Source organism: Gymnoscopelus microlampas, assembly GCF_963454915.1.
Source record: "Gymnoscopelus microlampas genome assembly, chromosome: 5".
Lineage (NCBI taxonomy): Eukaryota > Metazoa > Chordata > Actinopteri > Myctophiformes > Myctophidae > Gymnoscopelus > Gymnoscopelus microlampas.
In genome coordinates this window covers 1615157-1641801 of record NC_139942.1, presented here as the reverse complement: position 1 = coordinate 1641801, position 26645 = coordinate 1615157, and the positions used below count along the sequence as shown (strand labels likewise).

At 40.9% G+C, this 26645-nt stretch overlaps 1 protein-coding gene across 1 annotated transcript in view; it reads right to left on the bottom strand.

Annotated features, from left to right (window-relative positions):
• The window catches only part of LOC311046006 (uncharacterized protein), a gene marked incomplete at both ends in the record, with an annotated part of 30986 nt that extends 4779 nt beyond the window's left edge, over positions 1-26207 (bottom strand). Inside the window, 3 exons of the mRNA XM_084058077.1 lie at positions 4893-5305; positions 19778-19948; positions 25979-26207. Of these exons, the coding sequence (XP_083914203.1) occupies positions 4893-5305; positions 19778-19948; positions 25979-26207 (813 nt within the window). The remainder of the gene's footprint in view (positions 1-4892; positions 5306-19777; positions 19949-25978) is intronic.
• Positions 26208-26645: the final 438 nt, after the last annotated feature.

Genomic DNA, 26645 nt, shown 5'->3' with positions numbered 1-26645 from the left:
TGAGTACTTTTTCCACCACTGGAAGAGAGGAAAGAGCACAGAGGACAGAAGGCAGCATCAGCAGCCAAAGAGACAGCCACAGAGTTCACCTGCACAAACTCTAACAGAGAATTCCACGCAACAGTTGGACTGTGCAACCGCATCAGACGCTGCAACACAATAACAGACTAGTCCCTGGTTCATACTCAGTGGTGGACAAAATACTCAAACCCAGGACTTTAGTCAAAGTATATATATTCTACTGTCCTTGTCTCACCTGTTACACAAGACCATGTCACCCCAAAATGATCAGTGCTCTATTGTTACTGTTCTATTGCTGCACCGTATGCACACATCGGCACCTGCTGCTGTTTATTTACCGCTGTCGTTTAATTCACTGCTGCTCTTTATCACATGTACTAGTATTAGCCTTTATGCTATGTCTATATGTACATAGAATATATGATTTATTTTCACCCACTTATTTCTCTTCCATTTCCTGAAAACTACAAAAAAAATCTATCTGATGTGACTATAAAGCTGAAAAAAGTTATTTTTCTTCTGTAATACAATTCAAAAAGTAAAGCTTTCATATCTTTGCTGTCCGGCAGAAATCATCTAACTCCAAAATGTTCATTTTTCAGGAAATGAAAAAAAAGTGGAGTTAGGAGTTTTTTTTTTCATCATTGATAAGAACAGCTGAATGGACCTCCAAGCTCACAATGACATGGCACCCATGAGACGTTCACTTGGATTTTGCATTCAATAGGCTCTATGCACAGCAGCCATATTGGGAAGAAATTGGGCCTCTTCTTACTTCCTTCACAGGTGTTACCAATGATACTAATAAAGGCTCTGTTCCATTCTGGTCAGGGTGCTGATATCATGCATGTTGGCTCACTAGAAACACTCCATTTTGGTTCCCAAATGACCCCTTATGGTGGGTGTGTAACTCTGAGAGTGTACAAATGGAACCAAATGGACCCGTAAGGGTCCATTTGGTTCCCTTTGTACACTCTCAGAGTTATGGGGGTCCTTGAAAATAAGAACCAATATGCCACACTAAATGGAACAGAGCCTTAATTAGTATCATTGGTAACACCTGTGAAGGAAATAAGGAAGGGGCCCAATTCATTCGCAATATGGCTGCTGTGCATAGAGCCTATAGAGCGTGCCAACATTCCTGAAAGGGGCGTCAACAAGTGTCTTTTGGTAGCGGCGGACATCTTTGAGGGGTAAAAACCAGGTTGACTTAACATTGTCCAATGCCACACCCAATGCCAACGCCCCCCCGTGGTGACGACACGTTGGCACACTATATAGGGAAATTAGGGTCCCAGAGTGTCTGGAGGAAGAATGAGAGGCACCGAGTCAGAGTTGCTTAAGTCCAGTGTTAAGTTTCCACAGTCAGAGATTTGGGGTGCCATGTCATCTATTGGTGTTGGTCCACTGTGTTTGATCAAGTCCAGAGTCAACACAGCCATTTATCAGGATATTTTAGAGCACTTTGTGTTTCTGCACATTGACAAGCTTCATGGATGTGCTGATTTCCTTTTCCAGCAGAACTTATCACCTGCCTACAGTGCCCAACCTACTAGTAACTGGTGTACTGACCATGGTATTACCGTGCTTAACTCACCAGGCAACTGGCCTGACCTGAACCTATTTTGGATTGTCAGAAGGAAGGTGTGAGACACCAGACCTAACAATACAGATGAGCTTAAGACCGCTATCAAAGCAAACATAGGCTTCCATAGCACCTCAGCAGTGCCACAGGCGGATCACGTCCATGCCACTTCCCATTAATGAAGAAATTAGCCCAGACCAAGTATTGAGTGCATATTAACATATTTTTCCAGATAGTCGACATTTCTGTATTATACTTTTTTTGTGGTCTCATGTAATATTATAATAGTTTGAGATTTTTATGGGCTGTTTTTCATAACCATAAAGATTAAAACAAAACATATTTCACTTTATGCACAGTGAATATAGAATATATTAAATAAGGAGGAGACAATGAAGTTTTCAACTATATATATATATATATATATATATATATATATATATATATATATATATATATATATATATATATATATATATATATATATATATATATATATATATATATATATATATATATATATCTCTTTTAGATGGATCTGTGCATGTGAAAGCTGCTCAGTCAGGAAAACACACTTTTTTAATTACTGTTAAAAAGGCATGCTTTAAATAAACCATGTAGGCAAACCATTATGATCATGCAATTGGAGAGTGTATGAATGTGAATGAATGTTGATTTTCCTATTTGTCTCATCTGTTTAAGAAAGCTGATACATTGCACTTTTACCTTAGCGCTAGGTATACTCTGAAGGCCCCTGCATGCTACCAAATGAGGTGGTCACCCTGTTTTTTTGAAAAACAGAGAGATGTGTTGAGGTGAGCAGTGAGTCGCTTATCACCGTGGCTCAGTGACGTCATGTTGTAGTTTTCAAACCACAGCGGTGAGAGGGTGATCCCCGAAAAAGGTAGAATGCGCCCCCCTTTAGTTGCTTGTTTTAGAAGAGAATGCACTTAAAGGGTAAGACCACTTTTGTAGAGGTTTGGGTTGTGTAGTTACCTTGCCATGATGTAACTCCAAAGGTGGGCAAGAAATCAAAAATAATTGCTCCATTGATTATTTTGAATTGATAATTCAAAATATGCTCCTCATTGACTTACATCGTACGGTAAAACAGCTCTCGAAGTCGCTCTTTTAGCACGTAAATGAACCCAAACAAAGTTGATTCAGGCAATATAGAGCATCACCAAACCCAGTACTGTTTTTTTTTTTTATAAAAATGTCAACTTCCTGTTGATTTTACTATTTGAAGATCTGGATCCGGATCCGCCGATCCAGTCCGGGTTTTCTACTTATTAAAAATGTTTAATAGTTTCGTTCCCTACCTATGTTGAATGCACTTATTGTAAGTCGCTAAAAGCGTCTGCTAAATGACTGTAATGTAATGTAAGACAAGCTCAACTTCCATGCCTGCCTGAACTACCAATATTCAATTTAGTTTGTTCGTTTTTAGACGATCAGGTTGTGTATGAATGTAGGACTAGCTCGACTGATTGAATATTTTATTACGCTAAAAATATAAACAGCACGATTACATTTATAATACTTGTCTAAAAGGTCCGTCCAAAAAAGTCCTTGCGGTCTTGTTTCCATTGGGGTCCTGGTATTCAATTCATAGACATATATAGTAGCTCCAAACAGTTCTAATATCAACACAAAAATACAGAAAAAAATATCACTATATACAATCAAAACTATACGTACAAATGTACAAAAATGGGATGGTGGGGGTCATCTATCTAACGGGAAAATGGTATTACCTCCTTTGGCCTCCAGAAAGGTGGGTTTTTAAGGCTGTGTTAAATGAGCCCAGTGAACTGCATTTTTTGAGGGATGGGGCTAGACTATTCTAAACCTGGGTGGCAGTGCTGTAGAAGGAGATTTTACCCATGTTTGTTTTATGGGTGGGTGTTACCAGATCGTTGTTAGCGCTACCTCTAGTATTGTGACTGTGGGTGTCATTAACTTTTTGGAGGTATTTAGACAGATTGCATTTACAATTTTGAAGACCAATCCCATTTTTTGTTGTTTAACCCTGTCTTCTACCCTGAGCCAGCCTAGGCTGGCAAAGTGAGTGGGAGAGAGGTGGGTCATGGGCCCCAGTTCGAGAAGTAGTCGAATCAATTTGTTTTGGGAGGTTTGAAGCTTAGTCTTCAGTGACACTGAGGTGTTGGAGTACCAAGAGGTGCAAGCATAGTCTAAAAGGGGCTGAATCAGGGCCCCTGAGAGGGTCCTGAGGGCATTCTTGTTGACAAAAGAGGAAACTTGCATGCCTTCCCTAACTACCACAATGCTCCATTCATTTATATGATGTGTTTGTTTGTTGAGACTGTCATGTTGTGTGATTCCTCCACTTAATTGTCCATTACTTATTACATACATCTGTGTGACAACTAAGCTCATGTGCCAACACAGATGGGAAATTATTTTGTCATCAACAAGTTAGCTTCTCCCCTGTTGAAATGCTCCTATCTTCAGATGCACATTTTAACCAAAGCATTTGATTCTAACTGCAACTAAGGGTTCCCCTTATGAATCCTTGTGTGTTTTTCCTTTCAATACCAGCCTTTACTACACGCTATTCAATTGAAGGGTTTTCCCCTGTATGAGTACTCATGTGTCTTTTTAGTATACTTGCCGCAGTATAGCCTTTACCACAAACTCTACAAGCAAAGGGCTTTTCGCCGGTATGAGTCATTAAGTGTCTTTCTAGATGTTCCTTTGAATAACAGCATGTGTCACATACTGTACAAATAAAGGGTTTTCCCCCTGTATGAGTCTTTGTGTGTAATGTTAGTCGTAACTTTTGACTAAAGCCTTTGCCACAAACTGTACAAGGAAAGCACTTTTTCCCTTTATGGGTCATCATATGTTCTTTTAGATCACCCATACGATTACAGCCTTTGCCACAAACTGTACAAGTAAAGGCATTTTCCCCCGTATGAGTTGTCATGTGATATTTTAGTCTACTCCTTAGACTAAAGCCTCTGTCACAAACACTACAAGTAAAAGGCTTTTCCCCTGTATGAATTATAATATGTGCTTTTAGGTATCTTGCGCCTACAAAACCTTTGCCACAAACACTACAAGTAAAAGGCAGTTCCCCTGTATGAGTCAGCATGTGTTCTTTTAGATGACCCCTTCTATTGCAGTTTTTGCCACAAACCGTACAAGTAAAATGTTTTTCCCCTGTGTGAGTCCTAATGTGTCTATCCAGTTTAATCTGATCACTAAAGTCTCTATCACAAACTGTACAAGGTAAAGGTTTTCCCCCTGTATGAGTCATCACGTGTGCTTTAAGTGCACTCATTTGCCTAAAGCCTTTGCCACAAACCGTACAAGTAAAGCATTTTGTCGATGAGTATAGACCCTGGGAGAGGTTCTTGCTAAAAGACAATCTTTGTCCTTCCACACGTTGCGTTTTGCGTGATTTCAGCGTGTTAAAAGCTGACAGAGCTTCACTGTGTGACCAGAGGAGCTGGTCATCGCTAGTTGGTTGTGAGGTTCCACAGTCCTCTACATTAGGTTGCGTTTGCATGTGTTCAGTGGAGCTGCTGGCTACAGCCTCCTCTGGTCTTTGAAGTAGCTCTTCCTGTTCCTCTTTAATCCGTGGAGGTTCTGGTTCCTCCTGGACCAGACTGGAGCTCCTCTCCTGCTTCTCGGGGGAAACCTCCTCTTTGCACACAGGGAGGTGCAGGAAGTCTAGGAAAAAGATAAAATCAGGGCAAAACATTGGATGTTTGAACTTAACGTTTTCTTTGTTTAAGTTGTTCGACTGCCACTCTGTTGCCATCGACTTGCAGTGAGAAAAAAACCCATGTGTTAGCATGTTCTTCTGAAGCCATGTTCTTGCAACAGCGTGAGTCAACAAAAAAATGAATATGTCTCAATCTACATGAGCAGAGCACTCCGTCGCTTGACTCACCTAGTACAGTATTTTTTATTTTAGGTAACATTCTGTGTGTCCAGAGTCAGTACAGGTTCCAAATAAGCTAATGTGTTTGCCGGACGGCTGACATCATTTTAACCCATTTAGACCTGTTGTAACCTATACGTTGTTATTAGGGGTGCAACGATACGTTTTAACAACAATTCGATACGTATCACGATACTTGGTTGTCGATACGATACATGAACGATACAGGTTAATTTAGAACGATACGATACGTTTCGATTCAGTGATTTAGTCGATACGATACATGAACGATTCATGATTTGTGTGCATGAGGATCTCATCTTAAACAAGCTTAGTGCTTAATGAGCTTTCCAGTGTAGTAGACATTGTATTGTGAATTTGTACTTCCATGTACTGTCATGTACTGTTCTCATGTCTTACTAAATAAAGTACATCAATCAACGATACAGGACAGGTTAATTTAGAACGATACGATTCGATTGAATGATTTAAAATCGATATAGTAACTATTTATTTACCCCAAAAATCTGTGTGAAAAATAAATACCTGGATACTGGATATAAAGCCCTCTTTCTCTTTTTTCTTCTTAAAAGGCTAGTATTGATAAAATTGATTATTTGCATTGCAAAACGATTCGATACGATTATTTGCTTTGCAAAACGATTCGATACGATACAAAGTCAAACGATACGATATTTTGCTGCATTAGGGGTGTCGGAAAAAATCGATTCGAATACGAATCGCGATTCTCATGTTGGACGATTCAGAATCGATTCTCTTTTTTTTGAGGGGGGGGGGGGAGGATCTTGGATTTACCTTTGTGTGTTTACATTATTATCAGTTGATAAAACCTTTACAATTATAAAAGTTGCATAAATGTATCCTATGTTTTGAATCAAGAATCGTTTTGAATCGAGAATCGTTTTGAATCGAATCGTTTGAATCGGGAAAAAAAATCGCTTTTGAATCGAAAAAAAAAGAATCGTTTATTTTGAAAAGAAAATCGGAACCCAAGAATCGGAATCGAATCGAATCGTGAGATAGCAAACGATTCACAGCCCTAGTTTGCATATCGATATAGTAGATCGTTGAAGATTCAAAACGTTTTTTTTCGATGCAGTTACTATATCGTTACACCTCTAGTTGTTATGCATTTCAATCCGGGAGCCACCTCTGTGTCTCATTAGTTGTTGCTATACACATAGCAAAATAATGTATTTATTTTTAGTACGAATTTGAACGTTTTCAGAAAACTTAGGTTAGGTTTTAGAACCTTTTTTTTTTAGAATCGGCCTCAGGTCTAAATGACACAGCAAGAATCCTTTTCTTTAACACAATGCATCCTACAAGAGGTACACAGATGATATCTTTATTTGAACCACCACTGAAACCAAATACAGAGACTTCCACAATTTTTATGAACATACAACATGCACATCTGAGTTTCACAATGGCCTATGACTCCCCTAAAATGAATGTTGCCTACTCTGTGGGGAGTTTGCATGTTCTCCCCGTGTCTCCCAGGGTAGTTAATACCCTCACAAAAACATGTAGTCACTATACCGCCTCCCCCATGAAAGCCGGGGCGCCTGATGGAGGGGAAGGGAACTGGTTGGAATAACGTGTTCCTTCCACGCGCTACGTCCTACCAGGGAAACTCCCCCGTCAGGTGACAAGAAGGTCAGTTGGCTCTCATGCACTGAAGGAAGCATGAGCTCGGCCCTGGCCTCCCCAGGCTGTGGGGGACTGGTGTAGCGCTGGTGTAGGGCTGGTGTAGCGCCCAGGATCACTTAGGAAATTGGCACCGGGTGAAAAAAATGGGTTACAAAAATTGCGGGATAAAAAAATAAAAAAAGAATGTTGCAGACATAATGATCATTCACAACAAAGCACTAGCCTCGAGAGCAATGTTTTGCAACAGGGGCATTCAAAGAACGCTGGGCAGCGTTGAAAGCAATGTATTTTAAAGGGGGCACTGAGCTGCTCTTGGGGTTCGCCGGTTTACTATACAAGAGGTTTGGGCGCCCCTCACATCTAGAGTTCAAAGCCCTCACACCGCACCGCCGATCCTGTCAATAGGTCTGAGTCATAGTGTCAGGGGCTTTGTCAGAGTACCCGTTGTACCCGGCTGTCAGCGTCATTTTTGGGCCCATATATGTAGATTCCTGGTGTCATTAGTATTATTTCCATACCCTGTATATTAGCACGTCCATATATGGGCATATTGGTTGGATCGGTGGTTCTGGACAACTGGATATCTACAGTGGGTGGCCATTGACTTTGTCGTTCATTTTCTTGCTTCTCATGCGTTTCATGCAGGGCATGTATTATTTCCACTCTGTGCCAGTAGGGGCAGCAGCGGTCTACTGCCTACAGCTGCCTAACACCCACAGCAGACAGCAAGAATATATTTGTTACTAGTTACTGTATATCCTCTCCAAACTGTACATACATTACTTTACACTTTTGTATTATGTTTTGACACTTGCTTTGGAAAATGTAAACGTATGTTTTATCATGCCAATAGCTCATTTGAATAGCAAAATTGTTTGTTTTGGGGTTTTTAGGCACTGTTTTTCCTAGAAAGACAGAGAAACATCCTGTCTGTTGCTTACAGTACAAGATGTGACATTTATATTAAGCAAAATATTAAGCAAGTAAAGTTAGATAGCATGATGCTGAGCTTAACATTAGTTTAATTTTAGCGTCTTAACTCACTGAGTGCCATTAACGTGCTTCACGTGTTTTTAGCGCTATGGCTCAACGTGCCATTAACGTGTTTGACGTGTTTTTGAAAAATTAGCATAAAAATGAAAAACTTTTTTTTTTTTTTTTTTTTTTGAAAAACATGTTCAGAACCCAAGATATCATCATCTGAAGGTGTGCAGCTCCATCCACTCCTTGTTTAACTTAGAACTGAAAAAGGCTGTATCTCGCTTCCTAAGCACTTTTTGTTTTCTGTGAAAAAAACTCTGGCACTGGGACAACATCATTTTTAAATATTTTTTGTTTATTCGTTTCTGTTCTTTTACATACTCATAGGTAGTAAAATTGAGTGCCAGAATTGCCAAACGTTTAAAAAAAATAAAAAATTCTGGCACTCAATGAGTTAATTGATAAAACGAGACGGGAAAATAAACATATTTTTTTCTCTTGCCAATAGCTCATTTGAATTGACAAATTGTTTGTGCGTTTATTTCTGTGGTGGTGGTTGTTCAGTGGCACTATATATATATTTAATATATACTGGGGTCATACGTTCTGTGCTTTCTGTGTGTGCACTTATGCCGTGTGTCTCTTTCTTTGTCTATTTTTGGCGAACAGAGAGAGAGAGAGAGAGAGAGAGAGAGAGAGAGAGAGAGAGAGAGAGAACACTTAATATAATATACAACATATACTTTACTCGTAACAGAGTAGGCTACTTCTACATTGCAGTATTGATATTTTCTCTCTCTCTCTCTCTCTCTCTCTCTCTCGCATTTTCATATATGCTGCATATGTCTCGTTAAACCCAGCCGCGGGTGAATATTATCCAACGCTTCACCACGGTTAACGCTATATGTTCATGTTCATGTACCGGCCCACGTTCGGGACAAAAAAAAACGGTCCGGGTCGGTTCGGGTGTGCATCGTGGTTTTGTGGGTCGCGGTTCGCGGACCACGCGAGGAACTGGGCGGCAGCCAAACTGATACGCAGCATGTAACCAAATGAAAACCCCTATGGGTCCATTTGGTTACATGTGTACACCCAAATTAGTTAGCTGAGGATTTCACTGTGTATCTGCCTTCTGTGTCTCAGTCTCTTCATGCTAAACCAGTTATGTTAATTATGGTTCCTTGAATTAAAATGGTTCCATTTGGGGTGTGTGTGTTTGTGTGTGTGTTCTTCCCCCAGCCCTTCCCCCAAAAGCCGAGGAAGAGGTGAAGAGATGTGAGTCCTGATCGGGGAGTCAGTCATAAAAAAAATAGCAGATCTACAAGTTCACAATGCCTGGCGCTGTGAGCTCTGTTGTGGTGGTTCGACTAGAGTTCTCTTCTACCCGAACCCGACCCAGCCCGACCCGACGTTTTCGGGCCGAGCACTTGTACCCCTTAACTATAATATGCTCATTCCATGCAGCTCGGCAGAATGCGAGCGCGGCTTTAGTTTGATGAACCTCATAATAACATCACTCCGTTCGTGACTGCAACGTGTGTCGGCTCTGATGTTTATTAGACAGCATGGACCTCCACTCATCCTGGAATCCAGAGCCTTATGTCAAGACTTGGCTGTGAGCACATCGCGCAGCAGAAAGCACAAAAACCAAAGTGGCACAGCCTGTCATGTCAGATAACCCAGACCCACTTTGGCAGTTTTTATAAGACAGGGGTTATTGGCGTCTTTTTGGTTTATTTTATTTTATTTGTATTCTTATTTCTTCCTCAATTGTGTTTAAGAATTAATGAGCTATCCATGACATGCTGTCATCAGTTTACCAGTTCAGTGCCTGTTATTTAATGATGATCATTGGCTAAATGTTTATAATTTCTTCTGTCCAAACAATGAAAAGCACTAAGAAAAGGCAAGTGAGTCTCTCTTTAATTAAGCATGATGAGCCATGTGTTTTCCACAAAACAATTAAATATCATTGAATATAATGGCACCCTTGTCATTACTACTATGTTATTATAGCTTTCAGTTGGCCACCACAGGCACAGACAGTGCGTTTTAGCGCAGCGCGGCCTGGCACAGCGCGGCGGAGTGGTTGCGTGCGGGGGATCGAGGGGGTGGTTACGGGGGGCTTTCGTGGGAGGGGGGATGGGTGGAAACCGGTTATTTTAATGGATGCAACCCGATGCTGCCTACACTATCCAAATAAGCTGAGGAACTCTGCTATCAAATTCCCCCTCCCCCCTACAGTACCTCTGTATCTCTTCTATCAAAGTATTTGTTCAGATAAAAATTCAGCACGGCCATTGATATTTTTAATGCACCAATTGTCCTACGTGAAGTTAGAGGGATGGGCAGAAATGGTGTAGGCTATTTCCACATTTCAACTGTTAATGGGTTTTTCTTTCTTCACAAATGAATTCTACTTTGTACACTATCTAGACACAGATCTACAAGCTCACAAGGTCTTGCGCTGTGAGGCGTTGCGATTGGCTATTTTCGGAGAGTCGGTGTAGAGGGAACTAGTCCTACTTGTTGTAACTAAAGAGAAGCTAGAGCTAGGCTGGCTGTCGTCAACACACACATCCCCCCACTCTTCATCTCCTATCCCCTCCCCCCCACCTCCACTACTAAACATACACACTGTCTGTTCTTCTAGCTGAGATGCAATTTCAGCGCGGCTATTAAATAGGCAAAAAAAAGCCGATCTTCAAGCTCACAACGAGTGGCGATGCAATGCTATTTTCTGACATTTTAATCCATTTTTGGCGAACGAAACGAGAGAGAGAGAGAGAGAGAGAGAGAGAGAGAGAGAGAGAGAGAGAGAGAGAGTATGCAAATTAGCCATGCGGTCTTACAATGTGTGTGTGTGTGTGTGTGTGTGTGTGTGTGTGTGTGTGTGTGTGTGTGTGTGTGTGTGTGTGTGTGTGTGTGTGTGTGTGTGTGTGTTCAGAGGTGGAGCGCAGCTGGCTGTGTGTGCAATTTCAGCGCGGCTATTAAATAGGCAAAAAAGAAGCCGATCTTCAAGCTCACAACGAGTGGCGATGCAATGCTATTTTCTGACATTTTAATCCATTTTTGGCGAACGAAACGAGAGAGAGAGAGAGAGAGAGAGAGAGAGAGAGAGAGAGAGAGAGAGAGAGAGAGAGAAACAGATAGAGAGAGAGAGAGAGAGAGAGAGAGAGAGAGAGAGAGAGAGAGAGAGAGAGAGAGAGAGAGAAACAGAGAGAGAGAGAGAGAGAGAGAGAGTATGCAAATTAGCCATGCAGTCTTACAATGTGTGTGTGTGTGTGTGTGTGTGTGTGTGTGTGTGTGTGTGTGTGTGTGTGTGTGTGTGTGTGTGTGTGTGTGTGTGTGTGGTGGAGCGCAGCTGGCTGTGGAAAAAACACTGAACACTGAACACTGAGCTTGTAGATCTGCTATGTTTTAAAATAAAAGTCTGTCTGTGCGGTTTTATGAATATTAATCCATTATACACAGGGCCGTGTTTATGCACAGGCAATGTAGGCACATGCCTATGTCTTGTCGGGGGGGGGGGCCGAAAAATGCCCCAAAATTTTTTTTTTTTTTAAATCAAAAAGTTTATTATTATTTTTTTTATTTATTAAATAACATAAGCCTAACCTAACCCTAACCCTAACCCTAAAACCGAAATAAAGTAACAAAGAAACGCCCAAAAACGGCCACAATCCGCGAAATAACCGCAAAATTTCGCGCGCGCGCATGGGTCGCGCGCGCGTGCATGTGCGCTGGGGGGGGGGGGGGCCCGAAAACTGTCCGTTGCCTAGTGCGCATTTTGACATTAACACGGCCCTGATTATACATACATATATATATATATATATATATATATATATATATATATATATATATATATATATATAATGTATGTATAATTTATACATACATTATATATATATATATATATATATATATATATATAATAGTGGTTCTATTGTCAAGTGTAAACCAAAATACAGTGCTTCTGCGAAAACCAAACTGTGTGATGAGTGATGGCTGATTGAGGTAGTCACACACACCTGGCCTGAGTTAAAATTAGCAAAGCACCCACCCAGGACACAAAGCCTCATCACACTGCATGCAGATGCACTTGTTTTTTTTAATCTTGTGCATGCAGCATCATGGCATCGTTTAGCATGTGTTTTTCTGTTTAAGGTGGAGTCAGTGGTTTCCAGGGGCAAACCTGATCTCAGGAGGTACCTTGGACACTGCACTGCACTTCACAATGTTCATAATAGGCTTGTTGAACCGATATAATAAAGGACAGGTCAGTAAAACTGAAGAGACTGTATTACTGAAATGCAATAGGCTCTATTCACAGCAGCCATATTATGAAGACATTCACAGGTGTTACCAATGATACTAATGAAGGCTCTGTTCCATTCTGGTGCTGATATTGTGCATGTTGGCTCACTGGAAACACACTGCTGCACCAGTGGGTCTAAAGTTGGGGTCCAGGGACCCTCATGGGCTTCCAAATGGCCCCTTACGGGTGTGTAACTCTGAGTGTACAAATGGAACCAAATGGACCTGTAAGGGTCCATTTGGTCCCGTCCCGTTTTGTCAACGGGGGGGGGGGGGGGGGGTGCAGCACGCCGCCGTTTTTTCTCACACGCCGTTAGGAGAAGCCCCCAAGGTTGGTGCCCTGTGCTGCACTGCTTTTATCCGCCAGATTTGGACGTTCGCGGCATATTTTGCACCGTTACGGGCAGGCCTGGAATTTCGTCATTTTAGGGGCAAGGCCACTTGGCCTTTGGTGTTGTAATTTTTTGGAGGGCACAAAGGCCAAATGCCAGGGCAGGAAGGCCATCCAAAAAAAAAAAATGTTTAAGTCCAAAAAAGTTTAAGTCCACGGAAATAATGCATTTAACTTGAAGGATAAGGATGATTGTATTTTAATATATTATAAGAATTGTATAACTATCTGTGTGAAATATAACCCATTTATTTCACAAAATAATGTGTTGGCAAATGACCAATATTTGGTTATATAGGTCTCAATATGTCACATTCAGCCCTGGACTTCATTGACTGAAGTAGGGGTCACATTAGATTCACAGATTAGGGGTCTTCAACCTTTTCAGGCCAGGGACCCCCAAACTGATGGGGTGATGGAGCAGGGACCCCCTACCTCGTAGGGTAGGTAGGGGGTAGGCTATATATATATCATATATTTATGTATAAAATTGTGTTTTATATAAAAACACATGAAAAAATTGCCTGCTCCTACGCACAGGTTGACCCAGTAGGTGTGCAAAAGGACCTTTCTCAGGGGCGTCAATTGGGTATGGCAAGGCATGGCAGGTGCCATACCTTGGCTCCAGAAAAAAAAAGAGAAATAAAGTCATGAATAGTAGCCTAATGCAGGTGTAAGACCATTGTGTTTGCATTGTGTTATAGGTATAATGCATAGTTTCTATGCATTTCAGGGGTTTTGGGGGGGTTGACCCCCTTAAAAAAAGGATAGATGTCCCTTATTTTAATCTCTGGGAGTTGGCAACCCTAACCTTGCCATACCTTAGCTTTTGCTGAACTGACACCACTGATCTTTCTCTACAAAATATGTATAAACATACCATGTTATTGTGCATTCATTACTAAGCTATTAAAATATGTCATGTTATGTTTAAAGACAAAGCAACATTTTTGGAAAAAATAAGAATGAAAAAAAGTTTTTAAAGTTTTTAAAAACAAAAATATTTTTTAATCAAACAACAATTTCGCGGACCCCCTGCAGTACCTTCGCGGACCCCCTGCAGCACCTTCGCGGACCCCCTGTTGAAGACCTCTGGTAGAGATTTTGTCTTTTCCCCACAAGTTATTTTCATTCAAATGAAATGTGATTGAACTTGCACTAATAATGACTTTAGTTGATTTTTCACTCTTTAAAATATAGTATTTCTTAATTATTAATAATTACAGCTTGTAGATTGGCTATTTTAACGATTTTAAATTGTTTTTAAATAATAATAAAAAAGGAACATACAAGATTTCCACCCCACAGCCATAATATATAGCCAATATATGGTTCTGTATGAGTCCGTTTTTGCAGATTTCATTCTAATTGGCTACTATGCCTGCATATGAATTTCATGAGCCTGGGTAGGTCACCCTGGCTTGGCGAAGATATGCCCTGTTGCGCACACTCCACACACTGCGCTGCAGGTGAAAGTAATTCACTTAACGAGGGCTGTGGTTGCGCACCAACAAACGGAATAAAACTGTCACATTCTAGCTGTTGAAATAAACTTCCCAATTAGAACATTGTTGACAAACGAACAGATATTATGGATGTGGTTTGCAAAAGGAATATATTTCTTGTCCATCAGAGCGGTGAGGTCACTCTTTTGTATGATATTGATAGCCTAAACTTTTAATTTGTCTGCAGTTATTCTGTTGCTTGCTTTATATTAAGACTCATAATTTGGGGATTTCGCTGTATTTTATTAGATGTATTCATCTATATTTTGCTGTTGAAAAAAACATCGGGGCACATCGGTCTGTAGGACTACGGAATCCTCTCTCTCTCTCTCAGGCTAGAAATGATATCAAACGTACCATTCAACAGGCTGCGTTAGATTCATCTCCGGTTTGGCCCGGTAATGCTTTTGTTTCTATTACACGGTGTTGCGGGATTCCGAAGGTTCATAGGAGGCTCAAAATCAAACCTACCTACCACTGTGCATGTTGTAGCTGCGCAGCTCAACCAAAGGGACTGGTGTCTAAAAAAAAACGTATTGACAGGAAAATGGCGCAGAGGAAAAACTGTGAAATCAGTTGCTGGGCGCAGTTGGGGCACCACGGCCACTGTGGCCGTGAAGGCATGTCATTATTCAAGGGGCACACGGCCAATGAGAGGGGCAACGACGGCCATGGCCGCCGTGGCCGCCGTGAAATTCCTGCCCTGGTTACGGGCGACCATCATCGGTGACGAGTGCCTCTAACAGCCGCATGAGCGAGGCGATGCGAGGCGACACGAGGCAACAATCACACGAGCACGTGCAGCATGCGTCCCCTTCCCCTGCGCCTAATGGCTTTTATTTTTTAGTTTTGCTAAAAAATAAAAGCTGGGAAATTCCTGTCCCAGCTGTTGGTACGCAAAAGCGCCTCGCGTCGTCTAATGTGGTGCGCATTATTTATTTTGGGTGCGCATGCGCACCTGCGCACCAGTTATGTGCAGCCCTGGTTTACACCCATATTTTGAGTGTGAACAGCTATGGTTTTAAATGGGGGCATGGAGCAATGCAAAGAATCTTCCATTTGAACGCACCTCTGACTTCCAGGCAACCATGACGAACAACTGTGATCTGCACATACAGTATCAGGGATTTACACACCCCTTTGTGAATTGCACGTCGGTTTTTGCATAGAGAAAATACACCCTCCTTTAGACATTTTATTTACACTGATATTTACGACCAGCTTAGTGATTTGGGCCCATTGTCTTGTAAAACAAAGTTCATCGAAATAGTACAGCTCCACAGGGATTGTTTTTGTTTGTGATTGAAGTAGTCTGACCTGGCCTGAGTCAAACTAATTGGATTAATTGAGTTAGGCACTTTGAGTCGTACAGCGTCAAACTTCCACGTTTCAGGGTCAAGTTTTTTCCTTTTTTTCTATGTAACTTTTGAGCTGATTGTCATATAGACTTGTGGGTGATGTCATTGGACTCAGATCAGAGTCATTGTCCTTCATTGGTGTAACTTGGGTCTAGCTACGTTTCTGATTGGTTGATATTTGTAATTTCCTGCATTTTACCTGCCTGTTAGAAGCCACTTGTAAGTGACCTCATTGGACTCTGTTTAGAGTCCTTGTTCTTCATAGGTGTTACTTAGCCCCATCCCCCTTTCTGATTGTTTTTCCATAACTTTTGACACTTGGGAGTCGCCTCATTGGACTCGGTTTGCAGTCCTTGTTCTTCTTTGTTGTTACTTTGCCCTGCCCCCTTTTCTGATTGGTCGACAGTTTATAGTTCAGTTTATCATTTGCCATAACTTTTTGCCTGCTTTTCGTAGCCACTTTAAAAGTCCTTGTCTTTCATTATTGTTACTTACAGTAGCTACACCCTCTTTTGAATAAAAGGTTCTTTATTCAGTTTGAATCTGCCTTTGTCTCTAACTACTTAGGCTATCATTTCATGTTTGGTTTATAGACCAAGGTTTCAATGCATGTAAATGTAATACTTTTGTTGGCTGTGTAAGAGATTAGAGCAGTCATACAGGTCTGCAGGCAGCGCAGATTGAGCTCGCTGCTGAGTTGGGAGATTTTTTTTATTGAGAATGAAGCCCACATATTAAGTAACCGTGGTTGTGATTACAATTACATTGTCAATAACCCTGATAGTACAACCTGGGGACCTACTTAGGTTGGTGTTAGACCCAAATAGTATGGTCTCTGTTTTTCCCAGGTGCAATGATAGTCTGTTATCTGAAAAAAAAATCGAGCTGCAATCAGGAACAAATTGCAGCATTACAAGTCCCTAAAATGTGATGGCTAATGCTTAAAGGTAGGGTAAGTGATATTTTTTGGTTAAAACAGAAAGTATTTTGTTAAAAGGTTAAAGCACTATATTGTGATAGTAATCATTGCTGTAGAGTGTTTGTTCAGTAACAGGAGTCTCCCCGTCTCTCCAGCTCTTTAATAAACAGAAAATACATTTTCCGGTAGGTGTCAAAATCTCAGCCAATCAGTAGAAAGTACCCATTTTTAAGCTTCATTTTTATAGTGTTCCAGTTCCAATTTTGCCTGCTCATTTCTTAGTGTCATCACTTCCAATTTCACTTGTTTAATCTATCCTGATTGATTTCTCTATCCTGATTGGATAAAATTGGAAATGAAACTGAAACTGAAACAAAAATGCATTTTCTGTTTTATAAAGAGCTGGAGAGACAAGGAGACTCCTTTTACTGCAATGAGTACTATCAGAATATAGAGCTATTTAACACTTATTTTAACCAAAGAAAATCACTTACCCTACCAATTATATACAACATGTTGCTCACAACGTGTCAAGCTTGTAAATGGGATATTTTCGGTATAAGTATACATGAGAGTTTAGGCTCTGTGTAGGACAGGACTGTCCACGTTGCATTCTGGTCCCACTCCGTTTTTTCCATCTTCTACATTGGAAGGCATTAGTCCATCAGTGGTTGAATTTGATGTGTTTGATGCCATAGCACACATTGTTTTTAAGTGCTGGGTGGCTAATAGGCATTCTCTTCTTACACCACTTCAGACCTTTCTTATAGATCGGCTTCGCCGTGAGCCATCTGCACACAGATGGCGATTAGCCAATCTGGATGGAATATGAAAAAACTGAAAGAGGCGTTTTGGGTAATGACTGTGTACTGTGTACCAATTTGCATGACGTTTGGACAAAATCTGTAGGAGTACTGTCAAAATATTGTTTTTGCAAAAAGCGCCCTCCTGGTGGCGCTTAACGTGTTTCACGTGTTTTTGAAAAAAATAGAAAAAAAAAGTTTGTTTTTTTAACCCAAGATATCATCATCTGAAGATTTGCAGCTCCATCCACTCCTTGTTTAACTTATAACTTAAAAAGGCTGTATATCGCTTCCTAAGCACTTTTTTTTACTTTGAAAAAATAACAAAATAAAAATTGTAATGGCCAGAAATAGATAATAATAATTTGGGCACTCAATGAGTTAACACTAGCATGACTGAGGTTTCATTTATACCTACACAGCCTGAAATACGATCATTTTGATCCCCAAATAAGGCTATCCTATTGGCTACTGTCTCACCTCTGTGCTCCAGACTAGCTCACAGCTTCTCCCCCAAACCGTGGGGGGTTCCATTGTCTTCTAAATAGCCATTAACATCTCAATTGCACTCTGCTCAGTCAGTGAACCCACATAATGTTGTTGTTGTAGGCAGGCACAACGCACAAACATTATAAAATAGTATTATAAAACGTAATGGTAACTGCAGATTCTGTATGTAAAATCTTTATAAAAAAAAGCGTATAAAACAGCGCAATCTGTAGCGTCACATTAAACTCTTCAGTGAAACATGGAGCCTATTAACGCTGAAGCCACTGTCTTATTATGTGACTATCTCCATTGTCCAAAACACATGGATATCTCTTGACAAACCAATATTATTATTATTCATTCATAATAATAATATTCACATTATTTTCCGAGCGTAAAGCTCTCATTCTATCAGCTGTCCACGTCGCTCACAAACGTGTCTCCTCTCCTCCTCCCTTCAGCGCAACAAGTGAACACATTGCTATGTTCCACAAATGTGCTCATTCTTGCTCTACTCCTGCGCTAAATATCTGATCTACAAACATAACACAGTCGCTGCTTCACAAACCATCTGCTTGTAGATCAGAATCAGATCTGTTGGCCCAGCATTTTAAAACTTCGCGATCTGTAGCGCACACTCTGTACACTGCAGTGAAATGGGTTGCCAAATCTTGCGAGGGAAATAAGCATTCAGGTCTATGAAAATGTTACTGCATGCGTTGTGCCCCGAGAAAACACTGAGGCATGAAACCATTGGATTGTAAATGGGGTTTATAGCCGACGCTAATTTGCAACCCCAGTCCCTGGTTAGACCTTTCTATATGAATATTTACCTAATAAAAATAATTTACAAAAGGACATGCATGAAGCTCTAATCTAAACAAGTATGAAAAGATATTTATATCTGCAAAGTAACTAAAGTTTTCAAATAATTGTAGTGGAGTAAAAGTACAAGATTTGCCTCTGAGCTGTAGTGGAGTAGAAAATTATTACCATTATAATGTAATAATAATAATAATAATAATAATAATAATAATAATAATAATAGTAATAATAATAATAATAATAATAATAATAATAATAATAATAATAGAAAGACGTGGAAAAACAAGCCCAAAGTCGCTTATAATAAGCAGACATGGCAACATAGACTCGTTACGAAGCAGCTGTATGCTCGTCTACGGGCCGCTCTGTGGGGGGTCTGGAGGTGTCAACTAGGCTACTTGAGTTGAGGGGAGAAAGGGTGAGAGCGGTCAATGTAGCCAAAATATAACGGCTGGGATGGTATATATGGTATATATTTCATATCTATAATAAGTTTCAGAAAGAAAAAAAAAACGGAGATGATTTGAAACAAATATTTAGGAAAAATCATGAAAGGGGAACTCTCCCAGAGCTTCATGAGAGAAGTTAATCCACTTTAAATTCTCAAAATCGGTCAGAATGATGGCTTAGTCATGCAAGTGTTAACAGGCCCATGTGAAAAATGTGGGGCAGAGGTTCTGCTCTGGCATCCAGGGAGTGTGCGTGCACAGTTTCACTGCGATCACGCCAACGGTGCCGGAGATTAGCTGTCCACTGACGGACACACGGATGGACTGACGGACAGACAGACAGGGTGCAAACATAGTCTCGGCCATGGAGAAAATAATAATAATCTTTGCTATTTCAATAGGGCTTCGCACTGCAGTGCTCGGGACCTAATAAAACAATGAGGTATACAAGTGGCACCTTTGTTGGAGAGGTTCTAAAGTAATATACAGCTTGTGGAACATCCTTGATTCTACCAGTAAAGTGACGTTTTACAATCACACTTACGTGTCGGGATATTGGGGATAACAATGAAGGCATTCTGACAAGGTAGAGCGACAGGTTCCTCTTTAATCTGTGGAGGTTGTGGTTCCTCCTGGACCAGACCGGGGCTCCTCTCCTCAAGTGGTTCCTCCTTGACCAGACTGGGGGTTGTCTCCTCATATTCAGGGGAAACATCTTCACACACAGACAGAAGGAGGAGAGTGTCAGCATCAACAACTCAAAGTGATTGTCTTATCGGATGACATGTCATTATCCTACTTATTAATTAATGTAGTCACGATCACCAATGCTATTATATTGTCTCTTCATTGCCACGGCAGTGATGTGGAAGGGCTTCCACAGAGTTCTATTAGTATCACTGAAGTAAAGGGAAAAATTGGCAGGGCAGGCTAGATTTACTCTCTTTACCCGTCAATCCATTAAAGGGGAAGACCACTCATTTTCAACATTAAACTATGTCTTTAATACACCTTAGAGCTGTTGTGTGGAAATAAGAAAAAAGTTCCCCCCCCCCCTTCTATGTTGCCTAGAAAAGGATAATTGATTGAGGTCATGTGATCAGTGACATACGCACGGTGTACTTTTGGCTCCGCCCCCTCAGTACTTTTGGCTGATATAGACAGACAGACAGACAGACAGACTCGGAAAATACTCGGGGAAAAACACTGTTTTGAAACTCTTCAGCAGTGTGCAAAATAAAAGTTCAAAAAATAAAAACAGATGAAAGCATTTAAAGGAGGAGTTCACCCAAAACATGACTTATTTTCTATCGATTGCACACCCTATGAAGCCTTAAATCCATGGATTCTTTTTTGTTTTTGTCGCATTCCTAAGCTAATAATTTGATTCCCGTCTCCTACCGGCTAATGTATCCGGTAAGAGACACAAAGTAGATTATTTGTGTCTCCTACCTGAAATACACACGTTCATCAAATTATTGTCTTAGGAATGCCACAAAAACTAAAATAAATCCATGAAATCAAGGCTTCATGGGGTGTGTAATTGATAGAAAATAAGTCATTTTTTGGGTGAGCTCCTCCTTTAAAGGACGACTTCATCCATGTTCATATAATTGATCCTCAGTCCTCACTAATCCTCATCGCTGGGGAATCCAAGCTATTCCTGGAAAGTTAGTATGCAATAATGAAAGCCATTGTTCTCGCGTTAATACAAATAAAAGTGAAATCTTGTTTAGAAAAAAAAACCTGTGTAATGATGATGTCACTGGTTGGAAGGTTTCTGAAGTGTCCACAGCCCTCCTATGACACACAGACCGACTAGAATTTATTAATTATCATTTTATGATGAACATTAGTGAGGACCAAATATATGAAGATAGATTGAAAATGGGTGAAGTTGTCCTTTAAATATAAAAGTTAAATAAATACAAATATACTCAAAGAATACAAACTATTCAAATGAGACAAAGTGAGCTAAACAGTATAATGGTGGATAGGTAGCAGCATATGGAGTGGTATGTACAAAGCTGCAATGTGCAATGTGCAGCCATATTATCACTTCCTTCCCAGGTGTTACCAATGATACTAATGAAGGCTCTGTTCCATTTAGTCTAGCACAGTGGTTTCCACGACCCCCATAACTCTGAGAGTGTACAAATGGAACCAAATGGACCCTTACGGGTCCATTTGGTTCCATTTGTACACTCTCAGTTACACACCCATAAGGGGCCATTTGGAAGCCCATGAGGGTCCCTGGACTCCAACTGTAGACCCACTGGTGTAGCAGTGTGTTTCCAGTGAGTCAACATACAATATCAGCACCCTGACTCGGTTTGACCAGAATGGAACAGAGCCTTCCATTAGTATCATTGGTAACACCTGTGAATGTCTTCATACTATGGCTGCTGTGAATAGAGCCTATATTCAGTGGTCCAGCACTGACATCCAGAGGTCTTTTTCAGTGAGTGTCGGTGGAGGGTAAACAGAGGTTACAGCTCTTGGAAAGAAGCTGGTAACCTCTTCAGCCTGTTTGTTTTGATTTTTATTGTCTTGTACCTTCTTCCCGAGGGGATGGGAAGTAAAGATCTGCACAACAGTTAGTAAAAGTACACTATTATGTTAGTTAACCCATTCAATCCGGGGACGCATCTCTGTCATTTTAGATTTCTTTGGCTATTCCAAAAATAGCAGATATACAAGCTCATAGCGCGGCACCGAGTGCCGCGCTATGAGCTTGTACATCTGCTAAAAAAATAAAATAATCTTGAACATTTGCGCAAATATTTAAATACTATATTTTTTAAAGCGAACATTTGTAAAATGTTTTGTTCTAGGGACCCCCAGAAGAAAAGATTTGAGTTACAAATGTTTGCTTTAAAAATATATATACATTCAAAGATTTTCACGATTTTTCGAAAATAGCCCAAAAAAACTAAAATGACAGAGATGCTTCCCCGGATTGAATGGGTTAACCTAACCATCTACATTACAGGTTAATTGTATAATAATAATAATAATAATAATAATATGGTCCCCACTCATTATGTGACATGTGTCCTGCATTTACCCATCCTTAACCACTAGGAGCAGTGAACACCATTGGTCAGGGGACTATTTGACACATTGCCGGGCCGGAAATCAAACCTGGGACCTTCTGCTTCCCAGGCAGGCTCTCTACCCATTCAGCTATGGCAGCCTTTACTTAGTAACGGTATATAGCTACATTGAGGCTACTTTGTACCTAATAGAGTCAGAGGCACTTTAACTTGGTATTCCACTCCACTTATCCTCTAGTGTGGGGCCAGCATAAGTACAAAAATCCTATCTACACTACAGGTTACATTGTAAAAGTATCTACATTGAAGCTACTTTGTACCTAGCAGTTAGTCATGTGGCTGAGTACATGTTATGACACTGAATGATTGAATAAAACATGTGACCGTGAAAGCTGCAAATGGATGGAGACGGAGAATTCTCTCTCTGATGTGATGACAAACTGCACTCTAAACCAAACTGCACTCTAAACTCATCTTAGAGTGCAATTCACTCATCCCTTAAAGGGATAGTTCGCCCCAAAAAAATTAATTAAAATTATCGATTTTAAATTAATTGAAAAAAATATATTGCACACCCCAAAAGGCCTGTGCATAGGGCCTGTGCCCCAGTAAATTCTAAGTTAGAGAGGCTGTCTGGTAATCAGAAAGTCACCGGTTTGCCTCCTTGAGGTTTCCCTGAGACACGAAACCCCTATAACTGCTCCCCCTGAGTGCTCATCATAACCACCTGAGCAAACATCAGCTGGGTGAAGCTGAATTTCCCCGCAGAAGTATAAGGTAACGGACGGTAACCATCTATTACAGTGAGACGCACCTGAGTTGAAATTGTATCTACTTCCCAGCTAGCAGATCGGCGTTGCAACCGACGTCAGGCCGGCCTGGACAGAGCGGGCCCCGCCGAGCGGAGGCTCACCCTCCTCACGCCCTCCTCACGCCGGAGATGTCTCGCTCACCGAAATGTCCGGCGGAGTAGCATTTTAGAAGAGTCTGCGGCGGTCTGCAGCCAGCGTCACGACGTCCTGACGCTGTTAATGCCACGCTTTGAATTTTCCCTATACAAAGTGGGGTCCAGGGACCACTATGGGTCTTGAGGGAGTTCCAGGGGGTCCCCAGCTAAATGATAGGAAGGAACCAAATGGACCCTTATGGGTCTGTAAGTAAAAGTGTATATATGGAACCAAATGGACCCGTGAAACGTGTACGTTATACGTGTTTCAGAGTTAAATTAACAATGATTTTAATTAAAGATAAAGATTAATTTGGGTCCCAAAGATAGAAATGCCATTGGACTGGGGTCCCTGAAATTAAACTGGGTGAACATCACTGCTATCATCACTGCTATCACTTCATTTTCCCTGCTATCACAGCACAGAAATAATCCAAATATACAAATTCAACACCATTAAAAAAGTGAAACGTAAAACTATTTATATAAATTCTGTCTCTCTGTATGGGTCTGTAAAGCTATATTTTTGCTACAGTCGTATGACAGTTGCAAAAATAAAAAATAAGAACATTTTGGCAGCTTCCCTGCTGTATCTGAGTATGCTGACCCCTGATGTACATGAAATAATGCAGTAAAGACTTTTTTTTCCTCTTTTTTTTTATTAGAAAAAGGCACAGAGATAATCCAAATATACAAATAACAAGTAAAACTATATAAAAAAGTAGCCCCAGAACATGTTAAGACCCTGCATTGATATTAGTATGTTACTGTTTGTAGTTTTTTACTGACTAGTTTTCCCCCTAACAAAGAAAATAAATTCACCATGGGACAATGGCGCTTGAATCGTCAACACATTTCTATAGCTACAGTAATGCTAAAACTGGGCCTTACTGTATCTGCATGACACACAGACTCGATGCAAAACATCTCAGATAGAATTGCCACTAAATGAGGACCTAAATGTATAACTGGGTGTCTGACATTAAAATGACAACATCACAGTAATGCTTGATACATTGATGCTGATCAATGTATCAAGGGTTTCTACACACTGAGTTAAATTAACATACATTTCACTATATAAATTGGGGTCTCAGAGATAGCCATGCCATTACCAGGGTCTGTAGACCTAATGCATGTTAAATTGGGGGTCCTTATTAAAGTACCAACACCACCGTTGTCTAATTTATTTCCTTTCTCTCCCTCTCAGTTGGCGTTCGTTGGGTGGCTCACGTGACGCGTTCCACATGAAGGAACTGCATTGGCTTTGGAAGAAGAGGCGGGCGACAGACACCAAAATTGAATTAAAGAACAGTGGCCCATTTTGTATTCATTCCAGTAGCTTTGATATGGCTCTGTGGCATGTTAACTAGAAACACATACAGCAGGACAAACTACAGCGGTAACACATGGAATCAAAATGGACCTTTACATGTCTGAACGTCTGTGTACAGATAGAACCAAATGGACCCTTACAGGTCTGCAAGAGTACAAATGGACCATAGATCTCCTATTTTTTGAATATTCTTATGCATTTTTACTTGACATTCTGCTCAATGGGTATGTTTACTTTTGTCCAGTAGCTTTGATATGGCTCTGAGTCTGTAGCATGTTAACTAGAAACACATACACCAGGACAAACTACAGCGGTAACACATGGAACCAAAATGGACTTTACATGTCTGAAAGTCTGTGTACAGATGAAACCAAATGGACCCTTACAGGTCTGCAACTCTGAGTGTACAAATGGACCATAGATCTCCTATTTTTTAATATTCTTATGCATTTTTTACTTGACATTCTGCTCAATGGGTATGTTTACTCGTTTTGTTACTTTAAGTAGGCTATTGATTACCAGTCTGACTTCACACATATTATTACAGCATTGATACTTTTATGTGGAATACTTTTCTCACTGTCTGCCATTTTAAAGTGATACATTTGTATTTAAGGATTATTATTTCTGTGCCTTCCTTTTCTAATAAATACCATAACAATGGAGTTAATGTCTGTGCTGCATTATTTCATGTAGGCCATGTATTTTCTGCATTATGTCATGTTCTTAGACAGATACTTAGAGATACAGGGGAACTGTGTGATGGCGACCTTATTCTGTATTGCTACTTGACATGTTTAGAAACCTCAAATGCGGGGGGGGTGTAACAATGGCCGCTAAATATAGGGGATGAAAGGGAGGAGGGGGGATTCCCAAAGGGAGGGAGGGGGGGGGGGTATATACAGCATATTATATGACGGAGCTACGCTACCCGGCCGCTATCGACGAACGCCACGGTTGGCGTTCACCGCCGGAGTGAGGCTGATTAGCGGCTCGGCGTGACGTGCGGCTCACGCTGATCAAGGACGCCGAGTGGACGCGGCGTGTCCCGCCCGGCGGACGCCCCGGTCGGCGTGGCGTGGGGACGGCCTCACGCCAGAAATGTGCGATATTTTGCTAGCTGGGTTGGTCCGCTCTTTTTTCACTCTACATAGTACACATAAAATCTCATTGCCAAAAATTGCCGATCTACAACCTCACACAACAGGCGAACGTTCCCCTCAGAACAGGGGATGTTGGGGTTCAAGCGGTTTACTGCTTGAAATGTACAACATTGTTAAAGTAGTGAAGTTACCCACAAGCTAATGGGAAGTGGGAAATGTAGTCCATCTTAGTATTATCTTAGCTGCATGTAGCTTTGCTGGTGGTGAACGCATGTAATGGCAAATGAAGCATGAATGAACCAACCTGCTCTGTGTAGTTTGATGTGTGGATGCAGCAGCACGTCCAGCAGTTTGTTGTGTCTCTCCAGCAGAGTTTCTAGTGTCTCTATCTCTCTCTGGAAGAGATTAAACATGAACTGTGCAGCCGCACTGAGGCGCTCCAACACAAACACTCTGACATTAAGCTTCACACTACAGACAACACCAAGCTGTCTTTCCAAAACACACAATATCTCCTCTCCCACCGACGTCATGTGTTCATTTATCGACAGCCGTACAGACTCCTTTTGACTCGTTTTACCTCCTTTATGAGACATTTTACCTCCTACATGAGACATTTTTCACCGAGCTCTTTGTTGTCTTCAGTAACATAACAACACTAACTACCTTCCGCCCACCACGGCGCTGCTCCCGCCTCCCGGGGTGACGTGGTCCAAGCATGCGCACAACATTAGGCGCCGTAAAGGATCCAGGCACGGTTGGCTTTCGCCCCCTGGTGGAGGGGTGTATAACTGCGACTCAGTGGTGGAAGAAGACATTTGTTTTGACTCAAGTAAAAGTATCAAGCAGTCCAGTATTCAAAATTCACTTGAGTAAAAGTAGGCTACAAAAGTATTGACATCAAAATATGAATTACCGGTACTTAAAGTACCAAAAGTAATTAATGTAGCCTATGTTTCTTTTTTTTAAAT